This window comes from Eubalaena glacialis, chromosome 15 (assembly GCF_028564815.1).
Source record: "Eubalaena glacialis isolate mEubGla1 chromosome 15, mEubGla1.1.hap2.+ XY, whole genome shotgun sequence".
In the NCBI taxonomy this organism is placed as follows: Eukaryota; Metazoa; Chordata; class Mammalia; order Artiodactyla; family Balaenidae; genus Eubalaena; species Eubalaena glacialis.
The window spans coordinates 10848027-10862336 of NC_083730.1; the positions used below are offsets into that span (position 1 = coordinate 10848027).

The 14310-nt window shown below is 31.8% G+C and overlaps 1 protein-coding gene across 1 annotated transcript in view; it reads left to right on the plus strand.

The window, feature by feature from the left end:
• The first annotated feature begins 3787 nt into the window (after positions 1-3787).
• CDH19 (cadherin 19) overlaps positions 3788-14310 on the plus strand; it is a 63486-nt gene continuing 52963 nt past the window's right edge. The window contains exons 1-3 of the mRNA XM_061170025.1: positions 3788-3982; positions 7197-7491; positions 14078-14197. Coding sequence (XP_061026008.1) covers positions 3788-3982; positions 7197-7491; positions 14078-14197 — 610 coding nt within the window. The remainder of the gene's footprint in view (positions 3983-7196; positions 7492-14077; positions 14198-14310) is intronic.

A 14310-nucleotide genomic window follows, 5' to 3' on the forward strand; every position in this document is an offset into this window, starting at 1 on the left:
TGTATTCTAAAGCTCTGGTATTAACTTCAGTCACATAGGACTGTTAGGCCTTTTTGATTAATTTACTTTTTTATCTTTATAAATGCACTTGTTATGTCAGGTAATAGTTCTTGTTTTGAGGTCTTGTTTCTGAGATATTAATACAGCATTTCAGCTAACTTACGATTATTATTTTATGGTATATCTTTTCTCATCCTTGTCCTTACAACCTATCTGTGTATTTATAATTAAATTATTTTTTTAGTACATAGTTGGGTTAAGTTTTTAAATCCAAAACTGACAAACAGTGAATATTATTTGTTGTGTTTTATTAATCTCTTTTTAATGCAATGATTCATTTGGTTAAATTTGCTATACACTCTTGAGTTCACTTCTTTCCCCTTATTCTCCTGTTTATTATTGTACTAATAAAAGGTAATTTTTAGAATCTTATTTTCCCTTTCTTAGTCACTTAATATGGCCCTTTGTTTGTTTTCAGTGATTACTCTAGTGATTTTGATGTGCATCCTTCACTTCTCACAGCAGTCTACTTGAATAATTGCTATATCACTTTATCTATAATGTAAGAAGTTGACCACCAGATAGTTTAATTTCCCACATCCCGTTATTTGCGCCATTATATTCTACATGTTATATATCCCGTAATATTGTTATTAATTTATAAATAGTAAATTATTTTCAAAATATTAATAAAAACAAAAATAGCCTTTTATATTTATCTATATATTTAATATTGCCTTCTAATTTCATTACTTTATGTTGGTTCATATGTCCTTCATTCTGAAGAGTTTCTACTTAATATTTTTATAGTGCAATTGTGCTATTGATTAATTCTTCTAATTTGCTTTATATTACTCTTGTTTTGAAGGATATGTAATTACATGTTAAAAGTTTTTGTCTCAGAACTTTATGTATGTCATTCTATTGCCATCAGTCTTACATTATTTCTGATGAACATTTAATGGATATTCTTATTATTTCCCTTTTTTCTCTGGTGAGTTTTTAATATTTTCTCTTTATATTTTATTTTTAGTAATTTTACAATAACATGATTTTTGTTTGTTTTGTTTTATTCTTGCTTAGTGTTTGTTGAGTGTCTTTTTGGGTGGGATATTGTTCTGCACATTTGAAAAACCATTGGCCACTATTATTTTCTCTTCTTTCTTTTTGGGACTTCAGTTATATATATATGTTATACTATTTGAGATTGTCCCATAATTATTGAAATTCTCTCTATTTTTAAAAATTATTTTTTCTACTGTTGATGTTATCTTTCTACTTTAATTTGAATCATTTCCATAAAACAATCTTTAAACCAATGACATTTTCTTCTGTAATGTTCAATCTTTTGATAAAACCATTTTGGATTTCAGATATTATATCATTCAATTCTAGGAGTTTCATTCTTTGAGTTTTTCTTTTTCTGCTGTGTTTCATCATATGGTCACTGAAATATTTGATTTAGACAATTGTCATCAATAACTAGTAAAACTTTAAAAGAAAGGGTGACTAGGAAATTCATAATAAATGATTCAAATGACAGTACATGAATCTACTAATGAATCTTAGGAACAAGAACAACAACTTCAGGACAGGAAACAAAATGTGACAAAACTAAGTATTTTGTGCCTCCAGATATCCTGGAATATGAAATATACAGCATCAGCTATGAGTATTGTTGACAAATATTTAAAATTGCATCTAATCAAGACTCTACTAATTTAAAGGGAATAAAGAACTATATTAAACCACACTATGGGCATGCAGTCAGAAAAATCCATAATGTGGGAAACTCTATAGGATCAATGACCTTGTTTGGTCAAGACATAAATGGAAAGAAAAATTAAATTTAGAGTCATGAATCTTGTGGATTAACTGAGACTTAACGAGTGTCTCAACAAACTGCGTTGTGGACATAGCTGAATCCTGACTCAAAGATGTTTAAAGAATTTTAATTTGCGCATTGGTTGGATATTTGATTATATTGAAGACTTACTCTTAATTTTTAGTATTCAATTTTTATCTTTAAAAAGGTCATATAGCATTTGTGCCCAAGTGTGTTTGTGTGCATGTGTGTGTGTGTAATGAATGGTTAAAATGATAACGACATTTGAAATTTGTTTTAATATCAGGAAGTGGATATGTATATAGATTAAACAAGACTGACCATGTTTTGATAATTTTGAACCTAAGTAATGGTATATAGGTGTTCATTATACTATTCTCTCTCTGTTTAGATGTATGAAGATACCGTAATATAAAGTTAACATAGATGTTATTTACCCAACATTTTAAGCATAATTCATATCACTGTTAGTGATAGTTTTACAAATGTATACAAAATATCTTCTCATGAAGAAAACTGTACTTGTTTCAAATGTTTTCATTATTCACTAGCTATCAAAATATATATTTTAGCTATTTCTAAGCAACAGACATAAGAATTTCAAATATTTAACATAAGGGTGAAATTCATCTTTAATTTTCACCTCAGCTGAATTACTTCATGACTTTCATTAAGTAAACTTATAACAAAGAATACATCTGCTTGAAGGAATTGCAGAGGGCCCACAGGATCCCCATTTATGACAATGTGTTCTTTCTTAATTAGGTGTTTTTAACAACTCTTCCTAACAAGAGCCAAAGACCTAAAAAAACCTGTCAGGGACAATCAAAAATATGTGGAGAAAATTCAAAACAAGGTCATATGAAAAACTCCTAACAGAAAGAAATTCTATGACTTTTCTGCTGATTATGGTATTGTAGATTGGACAAAATTATTTTTCTTCATTAATCCCAAACAAATAAATCCAATTTGGTTATACGGAGGCGCTATATAGATGTGGAAATTGCAAAGTTATTCAGTTTCATATAAGAGTGAGAATTACCAATCATTTCATGGAGAGCTGGTATGATCAGTATCAGGTAAATGGAAAATTTTAAATGGAAAAGTCAGTAGCTTGAGTTTTTTGTCTTAATATTTAAATACTAAAAGATACCTTTCATCTACATTTTACGTATTATAAACATTCAGCCATTTTACCCAAGCACTGTAATTTTTCATTTATTATTTTAAAATGGCTTTATTTCTTTGTGAAGATGAAAAACATTCTTTCATGTCTTTTGCAATATAAAAATAACAGGATTTCTATTCACATGATCTTTTATAACATCAGTATAAATCAGTGTAAATGTTTAAATCCCCCAGGTTTTAAGCTGAATTTTCATTTTGTCTATTTAATTAGCTGTGTAAAATACCATAACGTGGGAAACTGGATGACAAAGCGTATCTATTGAAAAAGAGGAAAAATGTCACATTTTTCCCTGGCTTGATGGTTGATTTAATTGGATAGTTTGAATTTTACTGAGATAGAAAGGAAGAAGTAAGCAGGTTAAATTTTTAAAAATATCTCAGTGTCAGTTATCAATCAAGGAGATTGCTAGAGCAACTTTTCAACCTTCAGGCAAATTTATGACTACAGTGACTGAGCAGAAATTTGTAATTGTACCACTCAAATTATTGCTGAGTTACAAAACATAATTAAGTAGCTTAACTGGAAGATGAGTATATATTTCTGTTCCATTTTTACAGATGCAAAAGTTGTATCCTGTCTTTAACAATTATGTGAGAAAATGTTATTTTTTAAATGTCGAGAATTTTGTTTTGTTTTTTGTTCTCTAGGAATATGAAAGATACCTAAGAGTTAAAAATATTACAAGGGACCATAAGATTTTTGTTTACAACATACTGTTCCTCTGAAGAGTACCAGTTGGAATCAAGATCAGAATGAATTGCTGCTTATTGCTGCCTTTTACGTTGGGAATTCCTCTCCTATTGCCTTGCCTTATAGCAACAGAAAACTCTAAAACAGAGGAAGTTAAGCACCCAGCGGGATCTCATTTGAGAGTGAGGCGGGGCTGGATGTGGAACCAGTTTTTTGTACCAGAAGAAATGAATAAGACTAGACATCACATTGGCCAGGTACTGATTTTCTGAAAGTGCTACAGGAAATAACCTTGTAAATCTGATCGAAAGAGTGAAGGAGGCTTTGGTATTTGATGAATTCTCCGTTTTTCTTAGTGGAACCATTAGAAAGCTTCAAACACCAGCATAACTGATTGTTATATTTGCAAGCACCTAAAATAGTCGCAAAAACTTGAAGAAGAGGGAAAGCTCTGGTTTTTAAATTTCACTTTAACCTCATACAAAATTGCAGCATTTATCAACATCTGGAAATGTGATGGTGTTATTTTTGGTAATGGATCAAAGCCACCGCATGGAGAACAGTAATGTTTACCAACGGTATTTAGCCTGATTTTCCATTATGCTAAGTAGGTGTTGATTTACCCCTCATTAATTTTTAATGAAGCAGATTAATACCAAATCCTTTTACAGTTATGTAGCTTCAAGAGCCTACACACTTCATTTGATTAGTGAAGTTGAAGTAAAACAAATAATTATTTCATTTTCTTATAAGAATACATTTTAAGAAAATTTCCTTAACGAGACAAAACATTTCCTATTTATGTTTTTGGGTTTTATTATTATTTGATTTTCTTCAAACAGAGGTAGTTATAATATCATGTCCTTCTCTGTAAGGCTCTTTCTCTGGATGAATGAACTGAAATAAGTTTAACCACTAATTAACTGACACTAAAATTTAATTGGGCCCAAAGGGTGAAGCACTCAAAATTTATTAACTCTCTTTTTCTAGCCCTTTTAGGAGAGCTGCAGTGTTAGTGTGTTGTCTGGATTCCATGAGTTCATCTGTCCCATCAGCCAAATATATGAGTACATTCAACCAAAGGCTTAGATTAGGGTTTTAGGCAAACAGATTTCAATCGTGTGTGTGTGTGTGTGTGTGTGTATGCACACGCATGCGCGCGTGCCTGCCTGCTATAAGTAATATTTCTCATCACATTTTATTTTCTAAGATGACTCCAGGTAAAGCACAGGCAGAACAGTGTGAGGTCCGTTGTTAAGTGTCTGCTAGTTACCTGAGTCTCTAGCCATATTTACAGTGGACTCCACAGACCCCCATAGGCTCTCCCACCACTGAATAAGGAGACATGCTACTATTGGCAGGCAAATGTTAGTGGTAAGGCTCTACAGGGAAGTGCATCAATGCAGTCAGAACAGGGACCAGTCACTGAATAACTCACATTTTCTGCTCCCTACACATATCTCCCATTTCCTCCTTTCATATAGCGGTTTGTTTTGCTTCTTTTTCATTCTGTAAAAATATTTATGAAAATATTCTAACAGATATTTTTTCCTCTAAACAACCTCGTTAAGCTTAAACCACATATAGGTAACTGGTTTAAAAGAGGGTAATAATGAATACTTACATGCTTGTAATAACAGAGCTGGTAAAAATAAAATGTAGTTGATGTGTCCAAAATAACTTTCTTTTTGATCTGTTTGTTAAAAGAGATTAAATTTGGAAAGCACAATTAGGTGAAAATTTAGTCATATTGATTTGCCAAATTGATAGTAACTTTGTAATTGAAGAAAATTTTTGGATGGAAATACAGAAAATTTGATAACACTAGAATCCACGAAATTGAAATGTGTTTAACTTATGCATTTTGTGACAAGAGGAAGATGTTCAATTTTTTTTTAATTAAATATGGGTCCTTAAAAAGATCAAGCTCACTGATCTATGAAAATTAACATGAATATACTTGAAATACATTTATTCATGACTGAATTTGACTTGTCTTCATTCTAACATTCAAATTTTCAAACTACATTGAAATAATATTTGGAAACCAGGGGCTATGCATTGCTTTCATTTGGTATACTTATTGGAGAATACATTTGTTTTCCACAATTTCTTATCACTGGAGCATGGGGATTTCACTTTTACGAGTAATGAAGGACTTTCAAATTTTAAAAGCTGTAACTCTTTTATTATCTCCAATTTGGTTCTTTCATTGTAGAGCAGTGATGTTCAACACATTATTAAAATTATTAAAATTAGTTGTTTTAGATATCTTTAGATATTCTCGACAATCACATAGAAAAATTTATTAATTAGTCCAGAATAAAATATTGTACTTTGAGCTATCAGAAAAATTATGAAATTAAGGTTGTATTTTTTGTCTAACTTTGTAAATTTTCAGAGAAGCTCTTACTTTGAAGAAGGGTATATTCATAAATGGTGAATCAAGAAAACCATGGATTCATAATAATTAAGAGATTATTCTCTAATGCTTCCTTTCTTTATGTAAAAATAGGTTAGATATGAAAAATCATACAATGTTACCTATATCATGACATCTTTTTTATATATAAAATTCAAAATTCCGTTCACACTATGAATAATGAACAAATTTACTTTGCTCTTAAATAAATAAATTAGTGAGGACAAAAGAAGTACATTTGAGAACTGAGTGACCTATGTTGGAAAGGAAGAGTTAGAGCTAATTTGGCTAAAACTCAGGGACTAAAAGACCATGTTACATACCGGTTTGCAGGGGAGGATCTGAGATCAAACAGGCCTTTTGGTGTAAATCATAATTCTACCCCAAAACCATGTGACGCTGTGAAAGTTTTTAAAATTTTCAGTCTCACTTTTCTTCTCTATTGAAAGAATTTATTATATCAATAATGTGTATTTTACAGTGAATGCTTGAGGATTAATTGAGAAAACTAATATAAAGCAATTTGTAGATTTTATGGATGATTGAGATTATTATCATCTTCTCAACATGCTCCCTAATTTTCTTACTAATATTTCCATGTTTTCTATGTGTTTTTAGCCTAGAGATAGAACATCACTGTTTAAATTTATTTTAGATCATTATCTCTCTGTCTCTCGGCCCCAATCTAATATAAATATTTGAGAGTATGGTTTTAGTGACTAAAAATGTAATCATATAGAGTAAACACGAACCAACTTTTTTGTGCATAATGTATAAAAGGGGCTTTGTTTTTCAATCATTGTAGTTTCTAATTGGAATCATCTGTTTAGAGTAATGAAATTTGTATAGCGCTTTACGTTGAAAATTCAAAGACTTCTCTGCCTGGTGGTAGATTTTAATCTTAAACTTAACATTTTACCTCACTTAATATAATATGGGAATTATATGGAATTCTTAACTTAGGGAATAATTAACAGACATGAAGATGCAATGATTAAAATTTGTCTTAACATGTTTGGAAAATAAATTATCTCTCTTTGCACTTGCAGCTAAGATCTGATTTAGACAATGGGAACAACTCTTTCCAGTACAAGCTTTTGGGAGCTGGAGCTGGAAGTATTTTTGTCATTGATGAAAGAACAGGTGACATATATGCTGTACAGAAGCTTGATAGAGAGGAACGGTCCCTCTACACTCTAAGAGCCCAGGTAATAGACATCACTACTGGAAGGGCTATGGAACCTGAGTCTGAGTTTGTCATCAGAGTGTCGGATATCAATGACAATGAACCAAAATTCCTAGATGAACCTTATGAGGCCATTGTACCAGAGATGTCTCCAGAAGGTATTGCATATTAATTTACATCAAAGATGTACCTATTAACAATGAAAACAGATTTAAAATTTCGAGCATATGTTTTGGAAGTGAATTATTTACCGTTCTACACGGGTACCTCCTTCTGCAAATGTGTTAAGTAAAATATTTGAAAAATTAGACTAATGATTAAAATCTTGTAAATAATCATACTATATATTAATAAGTAATTTGTCTTGTTAAAGTATAATTTCAGTCTTCAATAGAAAGAAAAGTTTATTTGAGTATACATAAAATTCTTTAGCTTGTTCACTTATTGGTTTCTTCAATAAAAGAATTTACTTTCCAAAACAAACTCTTCTTTTGTATCTCAAAAAATACATAAGATCATCCTGAAAGAGTCACACATAAAAATAGGAGAAACCAATTTATAAGATTAGAATCCTAGATGCATCCAAACAACAGAACATGAAAACTAAAAACAAAACAAGATGGTTGAAGACCTCTGTTTAGCCATATCCATTTTTAAGTTCTTTTCAAACCCAATGTCACTTTAATAAATATTTTAAATATAATACTTGTAGAAGAGAATGCTTTCCATGAGATGTAATAATTGACTGCCTTGGAAATCAGACATGTCTTTCCAATAGGGGGAAAATTATGGTATGGTTATACAAAATTTGTCCACTCATTCTTTGTCAGAAAAGTTTAATAATACAACAGATAGTAAAATTTAATTCACAAAATTTACTTAAGTATGGTAAACGTCAATGTGATTTAATAATTGTCATTTTTAAATTATGCTAATGTGCTTTAAAACTGCCTTACCTAAACATTTGATTCATTAGCCAGGAAGTCTAAAAATGTATATTCCATTATATATTTTCCTGATTCTTCATTTTTTTTAACATTCCAGGTAACAATTTAAAGACCTATTTCTACATGTATTCAGAACATAGGTTTTTAACAACAGCCTAAACAAATTTAGCTGTGTAGCATGTATCAAGACCAACTGTCCTTAGATATAATTGACACATTAATATTGTCCTATTTGATAGCTAGGCAGTGATATATTTCTTCTTTTTTTAAATAAATTTATTTATTTATTTATTTTTGGCTGCACTGGGTCTTCTTTGCTGTGCACAGGCTTTCTCTAGCTGTGACAAGCGGGGACCATTCTTCATTGGGGTGCGCAGGTTTCTCATTGTGGTGGCTTTTCTTGTTGCGGAGCATGGGCTGTAGGCGCACGGGCTTCAGTAGTTGTGGCACACAGCCTCAGTAGTTGTGGCTCGTGGGCTCTAGAGCACAGGCTCAGTAGTTGTGGCACACGGGCTTAGTTGCTCCATGGCATGTGGGATCTTCCCGGACCAGGGCTTGAACCCGTGTCCCCTGCATTGGCAGGCGATTCTTAACCACTGCGCCACAGGGAAGCCCGGCAGTGATATTTCTTTTTCCTCTTTCCATTCTTCTCCTCCTCCTCCTTTCTCTCCTCCTCTTCCTCCTTCTTCTTCAACTAGCATATGTTATGGTCCTCACATGTTCTAGGAACTTTTTGTAAGACTGGGGATTCAGTTGTAAAGGAAATATATGAAGTAATGGCTAGTATGGGACTTATATTTTAGTTATAGCACACGAACAGTAAGTAACTATTTTAAATAAGCCAGGTAATATTTGACATTGTATGTTATTAAAGTGTTAAGTATGGGTAAAGTATGATGATGATTAATTGACTGGAGGAAGCGGGGACATTTAGGAGGTGACATTTGAAGGAAATGATACAAAGAGGCCAGCCATGCCATGTTCTGGGAAAAAAAATTTCCATTGCAGGGTGAGGAGAATTGCATATATCAATATTGGAGTTATTGGCATATTGCTGGCATGGAGGGCATGACAAAGGATGAGATCCCCTTGGTAGGGAATTTAGGTAGAGAAAAGGCAAACATACAGGGTGACCGAACTGTTAGAACTTAGTTGACTGCTGAATTAGAATCAATGAGATTGGTCAGTCATGTAAGAAAAGAAAGACACGAGGAGAGACGTTGCACAAGAAGAGATCCTGCAACTGTGTGGAAGCTGCTTTGAGATTGAATAAAATCAATGTGATTTTTTTTTCTCAAGCATTTGGTACAAGTTTACATGCTGCATCACCTATATAAAATAAGTTTTTGCAATATGATATGTCTGATAAAGTGGGCATAGTCAAATATCGTCTTAAATTTATTTTTATAAAGTCCTTTGCAAAAACTAGCTTTAAGATTCTAGAAAGCTATCTAGAAAGACACAACTGATTTAAATTTTGCATGTTTGAAGAAAATCTCTCAAGGGTAATATAGGCAAACAATATCAACTATCAATGTAATGGATAGAATGCAGAATTGATATATTACAACATATTATGTTGTAAGTTTATTATAGGGACAAGTAAACTGAGAAATTACTTTTATTAAAATCTGATTCTGAGACAATGATTTTTTAGAATTAAACTTTTGTTCACTTAACAGGGTAGATACCAACTGATTTGAGAGATCTTCAGACTGCAAGAGTCCAGTCATTGGTTCTTTGCATTTCCAAATAGTTTGGCCATCTGTGATCAAGCTAAGCTGACTCAACTCAGAGACTCACAATGACCTTTGGATCCTTCAGTCACCAAGAGAAGGCTTTTCCCACTCTCTGGTCCACATTCCTTGCTAATTCAATTTCATGAATCCCGTCAATTTAAATTTTTAAGAGTTGCCATCAGTTACTCAATTCTAATTACAGGATGGTGTCTTAAGGTGGAATAATAGGAGTTAAGGGTGAGAGGATTCAGTATACATATATTCGTTCTGGGTTATTGGCCCTTCCCTTTACACATAATCATTGTGATCATTTTGCTTTGTCACCGGTGTTCTAATGTAGGGCAATCAGATTTCCAGTTCTACCTATGACGGCCCTACTAAACCCTATTTTTTTTTTTTTCTGGCATCTTGTCCTAGAAGCATTTGTCCCTGATTTTTTATTTTTTTTAAATTTTATTAGTACCTGCATTACAACAAGCCAGATATAATTTGGTAGACATCTACTTTTTTTACTTGCAGCTTCTTTCATGGTGTGTGAGAAAAAGTGTGTGAGACATGTGGGCAGTGAATAAAGTTGTTTTAAGACATGGTTAAATCTGAAAGAGGGCTAGTTATAACCCAGTACACTATAAGATAAAACACAGTTAAGCTAAGAAACCTATTAAATAATGTAAATACATATGAAGAATATCCTTCTGATGATATATTTCAGTTTAAAATAGTCTGCATAAGATATCTTTCATTAATGTACATATAGACCATTTATCCTTTAGAAATACATTTATTTCTAATCTAATTTAGAGAGAATTTAATTTTTATCCATTAATGTAATAAACCCAACTTTGTCAGTTTTAGTGAGAGCACAGTAAAATGAATAAAGAGAGACTAAACAGGTTAGATTACATATGTGACATGTACCATGCTTCATACATTGATCGAGTAAGTAATGCACATTAAAGATGATACTCAACAACTAAGTGTCTGTTGCCTATATTTAACTGGTAACACAAGGAAGGGGGGACTGTGAAACAATTATTGATTATTTCCATGAAAGACACATTATTGGCCTCATAGTGATTTTGTCAACTTTGTATGCACTATAGTATAGCATACCTAACTGCGAGTGAATGCACAATTCCTCTTACACCTGACAAGTCCTCATGGAAAACATAAATATACAAAATATTATCAAATATTTTTGTATTTCTTAATTGCTTTGATGTTTATTTATTATTACTATTTATTTACGTTTGACTATTTTTTGAAGATTTCTACAGTATTTAAATTACTGATTAGGAAAGTATACACGCTTACTTCTCTCTATTGACTTTTTTAGAAAAACCATTTAGAAAATATTTAGAGGGTTTAAAGTTGCTTAATCTGTATTTAATGAATTGTCAATAAAACTGAAACAGGAAAAAAGGAAAGACTGAAACAACTGAAGAAAATAAAATCAGATAATCAGAGTGATGTAAGAATTGAACATTACTAAAGTCCTTCTGAATTTTATAGACGACATTTACAAATTATGAGTAAGAATAAAGCAAGACTTTATGCAATGAATTTTTGGAAATTCTGCTGCATATTTGTATCATCTTAATTTATTTTACATTTCTTTTTTCCGTGGTTAGTTTACAGTAAGATTCACAGACACATGATTTCACACACACACATGCACGCACACACACACTCACTCACAAACATAAAAGGTGAATCACTGGTTAGTCATCAATGGTTCATCATCAAGCACTGTTTGAAACATTGAAACATTGTAGAATTATGCCAGTTCTGTAGGATTGCTACTTTTAATTTAAAAGTGCAGTGAGTCTTATAAGGGAGAACAATAATTATTTTCCTAGAAATTGAACTCCCTAACAAATTCACATAAGAGAGTTATTCTGAATATTTATAATATCATATTTTTATCCACTAAATTTTCTGAGTTTGACTTTTTTGGATTTATCCCACATGCAAAGAAATTATTTTTTGTGACATTAATATATTACATTAAGTTTTCCGTTTAGTAGAGAAAAAGGTCATGACATATTAGGACATTGAAGAGGTATGTTTTGGTTAGAAGTAAATGAAGCGTCGATTAAAATGTGCTTTAAAATAAACTGAACTGGGAAAAACAACCTAACTCCATAGCTCTTGTATCTAGAAATGAAGTAAGGGGTGGTCTATGAGTCAGTGCATTTTCTTGGTCTTCCTGATTCTCATTTGTACAGTACTAAGTTAAGAAATCTAAAGTCTTAATACTAAGAATTTCTCTTGGTCAACAACTAACAGTACAATGATTTTGACTATTGTTCCTGAAGCCAAATACAGGTGGTCTAGTTCTGCAAACTAGAGACAGGAAACGCTTATAGAAATAAATGAAATGGAGACATCATGAGGAAATATAGGGGGAGGAAATATAGGGGAAGGAAATGGATGAGTGCATAGAAGCGTAGTTAAAAGAACAAGACTTGCCTATTACAAACTGATAGAAATGGTCTCTAAGAAGCCAATTGGAATAATTCTTTACGATTCCTACAGGGATGTATCTATCTATTCATTTATTTAGTATTTGTATTATTGTGATATAATTGACATATAATATTGTGTAAGTTTAAGGTGTACAATGTGCTGATTTCATACATTTATATATTGCAATGTGGTTACCACTATAGCCTTAGCTATCATTTCCATCATGTCATATGATTATCATTTCCGTGGTGAAAACATTTCAGATCTAGTCTCTTAGCAACTTTGAAGTATATAATACAGTATTGCTGACTATAATCACTATAAGGTCCATAAACTCCCCAGAACTTATTCATATTCTAACTGTAAGTTTGTACCCTTTGACAAACATCCCAATTCCCCTACAACCCAGACCCTGGTAACCAGCAATCCACTGTCTCTGTAAGTTCTGCTTTTTTTTTTTAGATTCCTCATATAATTCATTGCATACTCTGCCTTTGACTTAGCATAATGCCCTCAAGGTCCATCCATGTTGTCTCAAATGACAGGAATGTATTTAAAACACCTGAAACTAATGAGTGTCTACATGTTGAGTGGAGAACAGTATAAAACAAGTGTTAAATAACTAACATAACAATTCTAAAACAAAACAGCAAATACTATCAATACATACAATTGAGGACCACAGTAAAAGTTTCAACATTTTTATTACTGAAGCATAGAATGGCTTCATATTAGAATGTGTCAGTTTATAAAATTAGATTGTAATGAAAAACTTCATAATGCTAATTTCACATAAAATCACAAGCCTATTTGATTTAGTGCCATTTGTGTTGCCATTCTTATTGACATAGAACATAGTGTTTCAAAAGATGTGGATTTCCAACAAGACCCATAATGCTAGATTCCATATTTACGTAAAAATAATTTACAAGCTCATTAAAGAAATATTTTTAATTTGACCATTAATTTTAAGCATACAAATACTTATTTCCCATGAGTTTTATTGATTGTTACTGAATTTTAATGAGAATACTTACCTTATCAATCTGGTAGATTTTGTTTTGCACTTAAAAAAAATTCTTTAAAGAAAGTAAGCATTTTACAGAAGGGGATGAAGCCAGCCAAATAATTATGCTCATCTTCAGCTTGACACTATGTCGAGATCATTTCAATAATCTTTATGAATATTTTACTAATATTCTGTAATTCTTTGAGGTACAGGTCACAACATAGTTTTTTGAAGGAAACTGTTTCTAATTTCCCTTTGATTCCTCTGCTAATAACACCTCTTTAAATGATCCTTAATTATGTATTGTAATGGGTTGTTTAATAGTTATATTTCATTAGATCATGGATTCACATATTTAAAACTCTATACGGTATCTGGAAATTAGGGTTGTTTTGTATAAGGTTATATTTTCTTGTCTATACAGCAAGATACTTGTTTTATAATTCAGAACAGAGAGGACTAGTCTTTTATTGCATATCATCATCTTGCTTGCTAAAGAAAGAATACCTTACAGAACTGGAATCCGTTTTTCAAAAAGACCATAGGCTTAATTTCTTGTAACTATGTATTTTCTCTTCAGGAACATTTGTCATCCAGGTGACAGCAAGTGATGCTGATGATCCTTCAAGTGGCAATCACGCTCGTCTCCTGTACAGCTTACGACAAGGCCAACCATATTTCTCCATTGAACCAACAACAGGTATTCCTGGAAGAAACGAAGTGCAAATCAACATGATTCTAAGGCAAACGTCAGAGCAAAAGTTCTCTGCCTACAAACATGTTGTAAAGTAGACCTGATGTTTCAATAAATAA